Consider the following 16,058-nt stretch of genomic DNA (forward strand, 5'->3'; position numbering starts at 1 on the left):
CTTAAAGCCTTTCTTTAATGTAGTCTTCCTTAAGTGCCTATAACACTATACAAATTAAAAAATCTGCTACTTAGGTATCCAAAACCATGTGTTTTCTAATTTGGCAATAACTTTTTCACTTTAAAAAACTATATAATACTAACTACTGAATATATAATTATTATGTACTTAAAGTAAAGGGGAGCTTAAATTCATGTTACTGTAGTTCAGTGAGTGTATAGGAGGAGCTTTTCCATGCACAGCAGCTGGAACTGCACCTGCAGTACCTTCCCGTAATCCTCACAGTGGATAAGGAACCAAACAGGTCCTGACTGTGTAAACCAGCCTAGCTTGGCCTGGCAAAGCACATTCAGACAGTTTTTTCCTGTGTAATTGAGAGTTGTCATTGGTGCCCATGGGACAGGATAAAGCCATTAACAGATTTGGCTTTGCCTGGCAGATCAAGTAGGTTTCCTGTTGTTGTGATGACAGATTTTGTTCATGGACAGATAAAAATTTCTTTCTTAAAAAGGGGAATTCTCCTGAATATTCTGAAATCTGCTTTTTACATGCAACTGGGCTTGTATTAAGTGTCCATTGATTTTGAATGCTCATCACTTGATGCTCTGAGGACGTATGTTGAAAAATCAGGAGCATATGATGAGTTAGTACAAAGTCAGCAAATGTAGTAAAACGTGTTATCCTCTTTTAAGTTAATCTTATAGATAGTACAGACCTTATACTGCTCGCAGACCACAGCAGCTTCGTCTATTTTATAATTATCCAGCCTTCAGTTGCCACAGTGCCCCTCTTTGTAAGCCAGAGAAAATGGCCTTAGGACCATTACTCTCATTTTGTTTATTAATGACCTACTTCTTATGCCATAGCCATATCCAAACTGCCTAAGTGCCTCCTAAGAAATTAAATTAAAGAAGTTAACCTGTTTGGTGTACAGAAATGACTGTATGCATGTGTGGGTAATCAAAATGGGGAAAAATTTAACCCTCTTCACCTGAACCTTTCATTATACATCACAGGGAGGGGAAGGAAGAGTGGAACATAATCCAACACTGCCAAAGAAAGCCAAACTGGTGGCACCCATGTGATGGAAATGGGATCCAGCATATTATAGATTAGGGTGTTGAACTTTACTGATTGTATTGAGGCAAAACAATAGCATATTAGCCTCATCTGGTCACAGGTAATTCGACTTGAAAGGATGCTTAGCAGCAGTTCCCCACTGTGAAGGCTGTAAGCACGATAATGTAAAGTGGTAGTGCTGCTGCTGCTCATGGCATTTTTCTGGTGGGGGTAGCTCCGATGTGGCTGAGGGTGTGCTTAGCCCATCAGAGAGAAATGCTTCTGAGATGTACTGCTCGAAGTGTTAACTGGGTGTAGTTTACAGCTGTATGTAGGCAAACAGTGCATCTGTAAGGAAACAGGGTCAGTCCATTATGCTGACAATTAAAATGCAAAAGATGATTTATGGTAGACAAATTTATCTCCTATTCATGCTGTGGATGTAGTATGAGTTCAGTCTTGCACTAGAACAGGAGAAACAAGAAAAGATATTGATGCATTCACCTGTTAAGGGTGCATTGTAGGATCAGGTTCATGGCCACAAGGGCTGGAGTAGTGAGTTATTTTTAATATAATTAAAATACCTTATATTGAAAGACTCCTCCCATACCTCTGATACAAAGACAGGCTAAGAAAGTTGGGGCTGTTCTGCCTGAAGAAGAGAAGGCTGTGTGGAGACCTCAGAGCAGCCTTCCAGTATCTGAAGGGGACCTACAAGAGTGCTGGAGAGGGACTCTTCATCAGAGACTGTAGCGAGAGGACAAACTGAAACAGAGAGATTTAGGTTGGATGTAAGGAATGAATTCTTTACTGTAAGGGTGGTGAGGCACTGGAACAGGCTATCCAAGGAAGCTGTGAGTGGCAGTGTACAAGGCCAAGGTGGATGGGGCCTTGAGCAACCTGGTCTAGTGTGAGGCATCCCTGCCAATGACAGGGGGGTTGGAACTAGATGATTTTAAGGTTCTTTCCAACCCTAACCATTATATGATTCTATGATCTCATGATTCTTAAGAGATCAAATTTATCCTTTGCTCATTTGATTTTTTTTTTAAATCTAAATTATCACATCAATAGATCTATTTTATTTGGTGTCTTTTTTTCTTTTGTATTTCTTGATAATATTTAAATATTATTTTAACAATATTTGCCTATTTCAATTACTTTACTATTCTGAAATCTCCTTTAACAGAGCTAAATCATGACTTACGAATGAGTCACAGTTGCCCCCAAAACAGCATTTTGGACTTAATTGGCATCAGTAGGATAGTATAAAGCTGTAAACAATAAATCTGTTTTACTGGTATTTATTTAGAGCAGCAACGAGTATTGGATTTGTAATTTCCCATGGTTCTCAGGGGACTTCTGCAGGGAGAACTCCTTTTCTGAACTCTCTGTCTTGGCTGTTCCCAGAAGAACAATGCTTATTGATATAAGTTTTTTTATTATTGATCTGCTCAGTATAAGGTCCTTTCATCTTCACATTTTATTTTTCTGTCTTTTTGCTTTCATCCGGCTTTGTGTTTAGTACACGGTGTGGACTGCCCTGTGGGTCACCTGGAATGTTTTCATTATCTGCTTCTATTTGGAAGTAGGCGGACTTTCTAAGGTAGGTCACTTATCCTTCTTCAGGTTTATGGGAGGGTGTTTTAACAGCAGGACTCTCAGATTTTAGAAGGCTGGAGCCATAGAGGAAAAATGTGGTTGTTTGAAGATACAATTTGATCTTTGGAGTTCCCCTCTGATGAGAACTCCAGTGCTTGATCTTGTCTTTGATAGTAAATAGTCATGGGTTTGAAGTATATATATGCTCTGAATCTGAAATACCGTTGCCTTCTGAAGTACCATCTTGAGGAGTGGGGGGAAGGTTGTTCAGTGCAAAATTTGAGGTTCTTTTTGATTGTTGAAATTTCAAGTGTGCATGAAAAGTGTATCTGAATTTCCGAGACTGCTGTGAAAGCAGCCAAAGAAAATTACAAAGAAGGTTAATGTAATAACTTGTTGAGCAAATTGGTCTCACGGTGAGAATGTTGATTCTTTATCATAAAAGAACAAACGGCAAAGGGTAACTCTTTTCGCATCTGAATAAAACTTTCCTTTTCATGGTACTCAATGCTCTAGGTCACAGATTCCTTATTCAAACCTGCAATTAGTGCAGAAATGTTTGCTGAAGGTATCAAGATGTGTGTTGCCTTCTGTCGTGGTTTAAGCCCAGGCCGTAAATCAGAACCACGCAGTCCACTTCCCCCCCCACCTTTCTTCCCCCCGCTTCTGGAGGGACGGGGAGGAGAATCAAAAGAATGCAACTCCCATGGGTTGAGATAAGAACAGTTTTAATAACTAAGGTATAACACAAACCACTACTGCTACCACCATAATAATAATGATAAAGGAAATAACAAGGAAGAGAATACAACCGCTCACCAACCGGTACCTCACCCCCACCCTGCAGTGCTCCAGCCCTTCCGGGAACTCTCAGTTCTACATCCTGGGCATGACGTGCTGTGGTATGGAATACCTCTTTGGTTAGTTTGGGTCAGGTGTCCTGTCTCTGCTTCCTCCCGGCTTCTCCTCCTCCCTGGCAGCGCATGAGACTCACAAAGTCCTTGGTCAGGGTAAACATTCTGACCAGCAACTGAAAACATCGGCTTTATCAATATTTTTCCCAGGCCGAAAGTCAAAACCACAGTGCTGCACCAGCAGAAAAAATGACTGCTACTGCTAAACCAGGACAGTATCCACCCCTTATTACCATACCATTCACGTCATGCTCAGATCCCACATTTTCAATATACCATCACTTGTAACAGTCTTTCAGAGCAGGAGAGGCCCATTGCACAGTCCATCCCTTGATCATGAGTCCATCTCTATGTTGCATCTCTGCCCTGATGGCCTGAAGTGTCACGGGCCCACCAGGCTCAAAATAATTCATCCTCCCCTGCAGCAGTCTCTGCAACTTGTCGTCGGGGACTCCACACAGCTGCCTTCCATCTCCGACGCTTCCAAAACACTGGAGGGGCCCAGTGGATTAGATACTCGCCCATACTGTCCCACACACCGTGACACTCATGACTGTCCAGCCTTGGGGAAAACCTCTCGGTCCCCCTGTATTGTCTAAACCCAGACAAGACCCAAACCTGACTCTGCTTGACTCTTGGGATCAGACAAAATGGTTGTGGGTAAAACACACTCTGTGTGTGTGCCAACATGGTGATCCCCATCACAATCAGCGGGCAGGTTCCAAGGGTACCCAGAGGCCATTCAAACCCTTCAGAACTCTCAAATGATGCTGCTGTGCTTGAAGGCTCTCTCACCACCAGCTTCTCTTCTTCCGAGTCCAGATCTTCCTCCTCTGCCTTGCTGGAAAGTGCTGCGGGGTCTCCTGCATCCTCCTGCGGCTCAGGCTCCCGGGGCTGGGTGTGCTGCTGCTGGGGGATGCTCTCGGCCGCCGCGGGGCTGGGCTCGGCTGTGGGGCTCGGCTCCTCCGCCGCCTCCTCCCGCTGCTCGGCAGTTGCCTCCTTCCCGGCCTCCTCGGCAGCCGCCTCCTTCCTGGCCTCCGGCCCCGCTCCCGCCGCCGCTTGGTCCCCGGAGCCGCTCTCCCGGGCCGCTTCGGCCGCCGCCGACTCCCGGGGCTGCTCCCCCTCAGCCCCCCGCAGCCTCACACAGACGGAGGCGAGGACGAGGGCCAGGACAGTGAAGAGCAGCGGGACGGCCAGGTACAAGTCCACGGCCACGTCCATCCCGCCCTGCTGCCGGAGCCCCCCTGTATCGCAAGCCATTACCATAAAGTGCAATGAAACAAGAACCTTAGCCCAAGGCCCACACTTGATAAACACTAACACAGCAAATACCGGCTCCAAGCAAGCTACGACATACAGAAACTGTGGTATCAAAAAGAACAACTTTGAGAGCCCATAAATCAGCATTGTGCCTCAGTCAGATCTGTTGTTATCTCAACCCTTCCTGCCCCACGTTGGGCGCCAAAAAAGAACTGTCGTGGTTTAAGCCCAGGCCGTAAATCAGAACCACGCAGTCCACTTCCCCCCCCACCTTTCTTCCCCCCGCTTCTGGAGGGACGGGGAGGAGAATCAAAAGAATGCAACTCCCACGGATTGAGATAAGAACAGTTTAATAACTAAGGTATAACACAAACCACTACTGCTACCACCATAATAATAATGATAAAGGAAATAACAAGGAAGAGAATACAACTGCTCACCAACCGGTACCTCACCCCCACCCTGCAGTGCTCCAGCCCTTCCGGGAACTCTCAGTTCTACATCCTGGGCATGACGTGCTGTGGTATGGAATACCTCTTTGGTTAGTTTGGGTCAGGTGTCCTGTCCCTGCTTCCTCCTGGCTTCTCCTCCTCCCTGGCAGCGCATGAGACTCACAAAGTCCTTGGTCAGGGTAAACATTCTGACCAGCAACTGAAAACATCGGCTTTATCAATATTTTTCCCAGGCCGAAAGTCAAAACCACAGTGCTGCACCAGCAGAAAAAATGACTGCTACTGCTAAACCAGGACACCTTCATACAAGGTAGCACATCCATTAGCATAGTTCATATTCAGCATTGTATATACAGTAAGTTCTATACAGCATCTGCTGTTTTTTATCCTCTTGCTGGACATATATGATGCTGATCTTTGGTTACCACATTCATACTTAAATGATTCCAGTCATTGTGTGCCCATAGCACATGCTGATCCCGGTATTATTAATAGAATAAATGACCCCATTATATTGATAGCAGATTTAGAGGTATGAACTACATCACGGTTAATTCATGCATTGCTTTTAGCTCAGTTCAGATGAGAACATTTGTAATCTACTTGCTTTTTGGGGTTCAGCATTAAAAATCCTAACTTTTGACTGACAACAAACAGAAAACTAGTGAAAACTATTTAATAAGAAATGAAATTTAATGTACTCAGTAAAAATTACATTAAAATTAAAGCTTTCAGTGATAGATTCCTTTGGTGATAAAATTTTATAATGAAAAGCTGCAGCAGATATGATGTAGTTTGCCAGAAGTCATAGGCTTGATCAGGAAATTAGTGCATTTCATAGACTATCAAAATAAATGATCGTATTGGTATGTTCTGATTTTAAAATCTATTAGATGAACAGAAGAGTACCACATGGAAGTGATAAATCCCCAAAGTAATTGTTCATTTTCATTATAGAGTTTGTATTTTTTCAATCAGTTGGTGATGACTGTTTTTATAGTGCCTATTATATTTTTATATGTAGTTAGTGTTTTTATCTAAGTGATTAGGAATTAAGTGAAACTTTTAGTCTGACCCCTGACTTTGTGAAAATTTGAGTTGTCTTTCCACTTATTGCAAAAGATTCTGATCATATCTTTCGTGTGAGAGAATTGTAAACCAACAGGTTTGAACTGAAATCTCGAATCTTTCAGTTTAATCACTGTGTTTCACTTTTAGGTCTTCTTACTTAATATATATGACAAATCACAATGCAGAGAAATAGTAGCAAAAATATTACTCAGCAGTTGAGAAAAACCCCTTTTATTAGTATGTACTTTGGTTGATATCAGAATTTTAGTGTAATTTTTATGTTGTGGTTTATAATTACAGCATTTGAGACGTAGTTTTTGTGGAAAGTAGGTGATACATGCAAAATTATTTTCATGGAAGTTAACTATTCTTGTATAGATTATATGAAAGGTACCAGTATCGAGGCCAAGCTAGTAATGATCGAATCAAGAATTTTGTTCATTAAACCATGGAATTTGAAATCCTTTTAATGATGTTTCTGAAAACTGTACTGGAGATAATGCAGTCATCAAGAGGCTGAGGTCTTTTTTGCAGAATACACATAAAATCCTGGGTATTTACAAAGTGATAGGTGTTTGACATTGGTTTAATTAGGGCTCATATTTTGAACAACATGATAGCCTATAAATTTCATCATTGCTTTCTGTGGACATGCTCCTGTGTTAGGCGTGATACAGAAAGGTGCTGTTATCAATGTACATTACTGTGTTTGGGAAATCAAATACCATCAGAAGCTTTTCAGGGATGGCTCTTTTCTCAGCATTGAAAGAATGGCAGAAAGTATTCACCTTTTTTCTTGCTATTGTTCTATTTTTCCATTAAAAAAAAAAGGGTTTGTTTCTGAAATGAATGCAGATTGAATATAATTTTTAATATCTGTTGACATACTTTCAGGGAAAATTAGGATGCTGTCTGGCAGTTGACTTATTTTTGTTCGCTTGTTTGTTTTAAGCACTATCATGTTTATAGTTGCTCTGATCAGAATTAGCTGTTGCTTGGAGTCCCAAGAATTTATTGGGTCTTTGATCTCAAATACTATCAGGAAATATAACCTGGTGCAATAACGGCAATTTTAATTCAGTATCTTCACTTGGAGTATGCATACAATGCGGACAGACTTTTCAAATGTCCTAATAGGAACCCCACCACCACTGAAATTTTGCTCAGATCTTATTCTTGCAGTAGAAAGGAAGATCTCCTTTGAATATTCACTGTTTTCATTCTGCCAAGAAGTTCCACTTCAGTTAACGGAAAATTTGAATGAGAAGGAGATAGGTAATTTAGGCATGTTCTTTGCTGTGAGAGTTTGAAACTTTTTTCCTTCAATGATAATGCATAATGTTCAGATTTTCCTGGTAAACTGATTTTTTAATTTTTTTTTTTAAGGAACAGTTTGATATTTAATTTAAAGTTTATGGTTCTGGTATACCAAGATCTTTAAACTTTTCTTAATAAAGAGTGATGAAATCTTCCGCCACCTACGATGTATGTGACTTGATCCTTTCCATTCTTTCAGTAAAATGTGATATTTCTTCACAAGAGCGGCATGGAAAGTTCATTTTTAGTTGCAAACACGTTTCATGTTTTAAAGTAATGTGAGGGGGAGGGAGAAAATAAATTCAGTTTCGTATATACCCAAACTCCCCACATTTGTTTTTAATAATGTGGAGGGCCAAACTGGTAGACATGAGGGTGGAAGCTGGTAGGCTAGAGTAAGCTTCAAACTAAAATACTGTAAATATAACTGTAGGCTTGTTGTCAAGGAATTCACTTGAATCTCAGTCCCTGCTCCAATTAAGATCATATTATTTTGTTTAACGAGATAAAGCTTCACAGAAGAGCTTCCTGTGGAAGCACTCCCAGTAGCTACAGTATGGTAATTCAAGCAATCTCCTGGGAAAAAGCTGATATGCATTCAAGTCTTCTCAGGTGTGAAAGGGAAATTAACATGGCTCTCCCACAGCCAAGTGTTGTAAGTAGAAACCTAATGTGTAAAGGTTTCCTCTAACTACCTTATAGACAACATATAAGGCAAACTCTTTCACTTATGATACAGATGTGCACATAAAATTTTAATGCCTTTTTCAGGGCTAAAGAAATTTTATTTGATCAGAAATAAAATAAATATACCCATATAATTCTTTTTTTGTGTTAACTGAATTTTTTCCTGCTTTTTAGCAGTGAAAACACACCCTTATGAAACAGGAAATTTGTCTGTATTTTTTTATTACTTATGAAATTGAAAGCATAATTTTTGATGTTAACTACTCCATATGAGAGAAACAAAGCTGCTATTATAACATGACCTTTTAATCCTCCGCTGCAGAATGACAGATTGCTACATCCATACGTGAGCTCATTAGTTATTTGGATCTTGTTCTGTCTTGAAATGAAAATGTGTTCTAATTGCTACATTCGAGAATATAGACAATGTACATAGACATAAACACAAATCTCAAGGAATAAGAGGTAAAAGAAAGTTCTCTAAAGAGCATTTGAAAATAAACATTGATTGCATCTTACCTGATACAACACCAGAAGCTGTTATTTTGAAATATTGTATGTACTTCTTAAATATGGACGAGAACTTCTAACTTGTATAAACCAGCCCTCCATCCCCAGCAATACATTTTGTTATGTACTTCTGTACAAAGGACGCTTCATTTGTTTAGTGTGTGCAGCTAATATTTCTATCATTTATACCCCTTCAGATCCAGTATGAAAATAGCTGTGTTTATTTGTATTTATAATTTTCTGTTCCAACTGATACTTTTCTTTAGATGATTTTTCTGCTGTGTTTTATTGAGTGTTAGTGATGTTTGCATGTGTTAATGCCTTTATTCAGTAAATGTATGGCAGCATTCCAGTGCAGTGTGCTCCTTTCATGTCATTTGATTTACCTTACCTAAGCAGCTAGGCAATGGTGATGAGCTCTTTTCTTTTCTTTTCTTACGATGTTTCTTCTTGTTCTTCACGTTTAATTTTTTTTTCTATGGCATGCTTCTTGAGCATGAACTTTGCTTTATTCTGGATTTCTTTAAGTTAGGTCCCAAGATTGAGCTCTCTGTCAACTGACTCTTTCATTGCTTTTGACTAAGGATTTGTATGGCAAACATTCATATATTTTCAGTAGGAAGCTACTTCTAAAACAGCTTATGTTTATCACATCCTTAGTTTTAGGTACTGAATGTAGATGAGTGTGAACTGTCTTAATGTGCCTTTGACACTAATTTAACCTTTCCCCTGAAGCCAAAGGAAATTTTGCATATGTTAATTAATAAAACAAACATCTTTTATATATTTTTTCCTTGTAATACTTACTTTTATCAATGGAAGCTCAGAATCTGTAGGGCTCCCAGTCAAATTTATTGAGACAGAACTATAGGATGAACGCTTATTTGGATCTGTAGTTGAAGGATAGAATTATAACTGTTAAAACTAACAATTTATTCCATCCAAGGACAAAATGGACTAATAAATTACTTAGTAATAGACTACATGAATAGAAATCTGGTACTCTTTTCTAAACAAAATGCTGTGCATCAGAATGGGGGCTAATTATGTGGACTTTATCCTGGCTACTCATGGAATCCAATTTATTCTATCTGGTGCATGTCTGCCAATCCTTAATTGTTGTGCAGTTACATCTAATGATCTTAAATGGAGTAAGTTAAGATTAAAACCTTTAAAAGCCGTTTTGTAATTAATAGAGATGTAAAGGTATATGCTTATGTCTTTTTTAAAATCTGAAATGAGAGCATAAGAGTTGCTTAAATTTATGGCTAGCAATATGAAAGTAAATGTGATTCTCATTCTAATTTGGGTTGATGTGAGAAAACAGAGACAATTATTTTGGTGTAATTAGCATCATAATTAGCTCTATGGAATAGCCCAGTCCAAAAAGCTCGTGGACAAAGTTGGAAGCATCCATAAAACCAGTATGGAAAATCAGCAGATGGAATGTGAAAGACTTCCTTGTCTAAGCAGGAGGCTGAAGGTAGGTCATAGTACATCTACTCACATGTAAGTGATTTTACGTGGAGGAAAGAGATGAAGTTTTTTCATATCCACTGGGAAGAAGGGCAAGAAATAATTTGCTGAGCATGTGGCAAAGAAGATTTGGTTGGAGATCAGGGGAAGCTTTTCTTAATAATAAGGCACCGAATAGGATCTAAAGCTGTTAAAAAGCCGTATCGCTGGGTAACTCTTATGCCCCACTGTTTTTAATCTATAAAAATAAGCCTCTGTCAAAAGAAAACCCCAAGTTAGTGTCCATGGATGGTTTAGGGTAGGAATGTTGAAAATATGAATGCAAGTTGAAGGCTCAAAACTACATCTTTAATGAAATCAGTCTTATTAATTTTTGAAGGGAGTGGCATTCCAGCTTGGGAGTTTGGGGTGTCTCTGGCTTTTTTCCCCAGCAGATGTGTAGGGACACAGAAAATGGGACATCCCAGTTGAGGCTGCAAGGTGGCTGACAGCAGTTCTTGAGCATGCAGGGATGGGGTTTTGGTGTTCAGCTGTGTGACACCAATTCAGAGTGATACATCATTGCTGTTCACTCCTGATAGAGATTAGACCTCTGTTACAGATAAGACTCATGTGCTTTCTGTTTCTTTCAATGGATTTTTAATTGAACACAAATCATTGCCTTTCACAGCAGCACATCCTTCACTGAGGACAATCTGAGAGTGATAATAGTATATTTCTTTGCTTCTGGACATGATGCATACATTCATTTCGAACTCAGCTGAGAATTTTTTCCCGCACACATTTGATTCATACCAGTTGCTTTGGTCAGCATCTCTTATACCCATTACCTTCATACTCTCCCCACTACTATATGTCCATTTACTTCAGCTGATGCCATCAGCTGCTACTAGCTGTAGTGTGCAGGAATAACGCATCATGATACAGCAGTGGATGTAGCTGTAGGCATTCTGCAGTTTCTAGTCATTACAAATAACTCATTTTATAGCAGTACTTAAATATAATCTCTTTCTAGTGTGTGTGCTAATAAAATTCAACTTGCAGAAAATAAACCTAATTAAAGGATTGGTTTTGTTTCTTTGAGGTTTGGACCCTTTTGCCTTCTTTCCCCAACTTTATTCTTCCAAAAGGGTTTAGTAAATTGTCGTTTTGAAAGTCATGTTCCAGAATCTTCTGTGACATGGAAAAAGGAGGAATGCTAATTAAACACCATTTAAGTAAATAGAATTAAACACCATTTAAGTAAATAGAATTAAACTAATATAAAGGTAAAGAAAAACAGACACAAGTTTCAATGCTTGCATCATATAATCCATTTAATTCCCTTGGCCTTCATTCTTTCTTTGAAGCAGCTCTCAAAAGTAATAGTTTGTTGGGATTTTTTTAATATAAAAAGGTTTTAGAACCAGTTGTCTCCTTTTTGTTCTTTTGCCCTTTTCTACAATAAACATTACACTGAAATGTGTTTGCTAAAATATGAACTTCTAATATGACTTTCCTTATACAAGTTGTTCCTCCCATCCTGCTGCTCTCTCACCATAAACAGAAATAATCTCTAGGTTCAGTTGTATTTAATACTTTTCCATAATGTTCTCTTCAAACAGCAACCTTTTGAATTTTTAATTGCTTTGGCAATAAACCTGGGAACCAATTTGCTGTGAAGTTATTCAGTGTAATATTGAATAGAAACAACATTTCTGCGCTTCAGAATAATAGCTCTGGCCTTGGCTGGTATTAGGTACTGTTACTCATAGATTCAGTGTGTTGGTGGTGTGCCTTTCAATGGTATATGCAAACAGTATTTTTTCATGTTGTGTTAGGCTGACATCAGTACGTGCAGGAGCGGAAATTGCATATGGTAGTTTCTGTTTAGAATACAATGATTATTTCCATGAAAAGTTAGAAAACAACTAGCCACCAACTATCAATTCATAATGGTGAAGCTATGGAAAAATAAATTATCTTTTTATTTGCAATTTACATTCTCAGCCAAAAAAACAGAATAACTACACATTCATGCATGCCTTTTGAAAATAAAACTAAAGGAATGCTAACCGCAGAACGCTTAAGAAGATGCCTTAATATATGCTCTCTTTAACAAACAAATAATCCACTCCCCCCCAAAAAAAAACCGCAAACAATGCAAATCAAAGAGCAGAAGAGTATTAATCTGTTAGTACTCTAGCGCTGAAATCAGTACGCATTCCTTCAATTCAAAATTTTCAACAATGAACTAGCCTCAAAGACTTCTATTTTAGCTGAAGAGACTTAGTTGGGTTTTTTTGGTGTTCCAGATTTCACAAAACCAAAGTGATTTGATATTCTGTCTGTTTCACTCTATTGTATAAAGCTGTAGTATCATGTAAGTTTTAATGAAATACATGCTTAATCTTGGAAAGAGAATTAACATGCAGCTAGCTTGGTGACACAATTTGAGCATAAGGTCATTCTGGAAAAAAAATTACATGGAACAAATGGGACACAGATAAATGCCACTGAAACTGGAGAATGTGTCATTCTGATGTGAATTATTTTGTTTAGGTGATACAATCACATTGCTGAACAGCTTAATCAGGACTACATTCCAGATGGTGCGAAAATTACATTTCATATCCTTTCAGGTGACTTTTACAGTGGTTCACAATACTATATACAATCAGCACCAGTAAAATATGTTTTTAAAACAGAATTGGTGTTCCCTTGATTGCTGAATTCAGAGTTTGATATTTACAGTGTAGACCACTATCATCTTCATTTGTTTAAATAACTGAAATGACATCTTTGTGGCTTTTTTTTTTTTTAATAACGCAGTTAACAGCCATTAATTACTTGTGTTGGGAATGATGAATGTGATATTTATGGTTACGTAACTGCTGCAGAAATAAACTTATTAATACAAACATTCATATTTGTTTGAGTTCATTATCCTGATGAATAGGGGTGGAGCAACTGACTTGTCGTCTGCCTAGACTTGTGCAAAGCGTTTGACACTCCCACGTGACATCCTTGTCTCTAAATTGGAGAGACATGGGTTGATGCAAGAGGGTAAATCCCTAAGTACCTATAGTGCATCTGTGCCTGAAGCCCATAGCAAACTTTGAAAAAAGATTGGGTATTAGATGTAGAACAAGCACATACAGAATAAGGAATCAGAGCATACATGGGCAGGAAAGATTATCTAGTAATTTATTCTAAATAATTTTGTAAATGTGATGTCCTTCTGGCAAAACTACAATGAAAGCTATTTTGATTATTTCTTTAACCATATTCTTGTTCAGACATTGGATCAACCACATCTCCAGCACCTTCTAAGTACTGACAGAGTGACTGCTGTGTACAGATTTTGACCCTTACGTAGGCACTATACTTTTTTAGTGCCATTGCAGGCTCTATTTATTGCCTGCCAAGGTCAAAATGATGTTTTTTGCTAATAATTTTTGTACACTGTTTTCCTGTTGTATTGTATCTTTGAAATTTTTATTCCTACATTGGCCAAGTAAGGAGTTCCTCCTATTTATGAGTAACCCTGTCATTTCATCAGTCTTCTAACAAATAGTTTCATTCAGCTGATGCCCAGCTTTAAGACAGTTTTACTGATTTGAAGGGAGTTTCACACTGATTCATCAAGTCCAACTGTGAACCTAGCACTGCCAAGTCCACCATGAAACCATGCCCCTAAGCACCGCATCTACACTTTTTTTAAATACCTCCAGGGATGGTGGTGCAACCATTTCCCTGGGCAGCCTGTTCCAATGTTTTACACCCCTTTCAGTGAGGAAATTTTTCCTAATACCCAGTCTAAAGCTCCCCTGGTGCAACTTAAGGCTGTTTCCTCCCTGTTACTTGGGAGAAGAGACCCAACACCCACCTCACTACTTCTCCCCTTTCGGTAGTTGTAGAGAGCGATAAGGTGCCCCCGGAGCCTCCTCTTCTCCAGGCTAAACAGCCCCATTTCCCATAGATGTTCCTCATAAGGCTTGCTCTCTAGATCCTTCACCAGCTTCGTTACTCTTTGGACATGCTCCAGCACCTCAATGTCTTGTAGTGAGGTGCAGTATCCAAGGTGCAGTCTCATCAGTGCTGAGTACAGGGGAGCAATGACTTCCCTAGTCCTCCTGGCCACACTATTTCTGATACAGGCCAGGATGCAGTTGACCTTCTTGGCTGCCTGGGCACAAGCTGGCTCATGTTCAGCAGCCCTCAGTCAGCACCCCCAGGTCCTTTTCCACCCAGGCAGCTTTCCAGCTGCTCTTACCCACGCCTGTAGCATTACACAGAGTTGTTGTTGACCCAAGTGCAGATATTATGTAGATAGACATGGTAATGTAGGCCTGTATTTGACCTGAAAATGAAATCCAAGAGCAGGCAATAGCTCATTGTCTTTAGATGTCATCCGGGTGACTGTAATTGCATTCTTTGGAATTCAAGAACTCCTCCTAATTTACAGGAAAGGCCAGGAAAAATACAAGTTTGTTTTACTTTTCATAGATCTGCATTTAATATCCATGGAGATTTTACTAAGTATGTAGAGCCTGTGTATCCACTCAGAGATTTCCTAGTTCTTTAGGATTTTCCAAAGTATTTCAGCGTGCGGTGTGCATAGTGTTGAGCTTTCTGAGTTTTTACCTTAAATTACTTTGCTATAGGGGTCTGGTGTTGGCATTTTACCTTTGTGTTTTAGAAAATTTATAAGTCTGGTGGGCCTAGCTGAACCTGACTTTCATCAGATATTAAAGAGCATCTGGAAGAAATTTTTGCCATTCAGCTCCTTCTGAGTTGTTTTTTCTTGATGCATAATAAGGGGGACTGTTGGGTAGTGTCCCTCCCTTACTCCTAATATTCATTTGTTTTGAAGGCTTCAGCAAACAAAAAATCCTCTAGTTAGCTCAATAGCATCCCTTGAGTAAGCCTTAAATGTATTTCCAACATGTCTGTTTTGACAGTCTTTCGTGGAATGCTTAGTGTTTATGTTGTATTAATCTTTCTTAATTAGAAGGTTTTTGATTCTGTAGATTATAGGAGTAGTCTCTTAATCTTTGCGGTATGAATCTTGGAGCAAGCTTATCTCCTAAATTTGATTTTCCTGTAATAATTTATTTAACCTCCTGTCGTGGTTTAAGCCAGTCAGCAAGTCAGCCACGCAGTTTCTACTCTCCCTCCCCCACCTCCTGGAGGGACGGGGAAGAGAATCGAAAGAATGTAACTCCCACGGGTTGAGATCAAAACAGTCCAGTAACTAAGGTATAACACAAATCACTACTGCTACCACCAATAATAATAATAATGATAAGGGAAATAACAAGGGAAAAGAATACGATACCGCCTGCCAGAAATGAGCCTGACAGAGAAGAGGACCTGCCCTTCCGGGTAACTCCCAGTTACATCCCCCGGGCATGACGTGCTGTGGTATGGAATACCTCTTTGGCTAGTTTGGGTCAGGTGTCCTGTCCCTGCTTCCTCCCGGCTTCTCCTCCTCCCTGGCACAGCATGAGACTCACAAAGTCCTTGGTCAGGGTAAAACATTCTGACCAGCAACTGAAAACATCGGCTTTATCAGTATTATTCCCAGGCTGAAAGTCAAAATCACAGCACTGCACTAGCTACTAAGAAGGAGAAAAACTGACTGCTGCTGCTGAACCCAGGACACCTCCATAAGATGAATGCCTTCTGAGAACTCCTTTTCAATGCATAAGGGAATTGAAGGGATTAT

General features: G+C 39.5%; 1 protein-coding gene across 1 annotated transcript in view; it reads left to right on the forward strand.

Annotated features, from left to right (window-relative positions):
* The window catches only part of NKAIN3 (sodium/potassium transporting ATPase interacting 3), a gene marked incomplete at both ends in the record, with an annotated part of 363,381 nt that overhangs the window by 177,561 nt on the left and 169,762 nt on the right, over positions 1 to 16,058 (forward strand). Inside the window, one exon of the mRNA XM_080610873.1 lies at positions 2,585 to 2,665. Coding sequence (XP_080466999.1) covers positions 2,585 to 2,665 — 81 coding nt within the window. The remainder of the gene's footprint in view (positions 1 to 2,584; positions 2,666 to 16,058) is intronic.

Source organism: Psittacula echo (genome assembly GCF_963264785.1).
Source record: "Psittacula echo genome assembly, chromosome: 2".
Lineage (NCBI taxonomy): Eukaryota > Metazoa > Chordata > Aves > Psittaciformes > Psittacidae > Psittacula > Psittacula echo.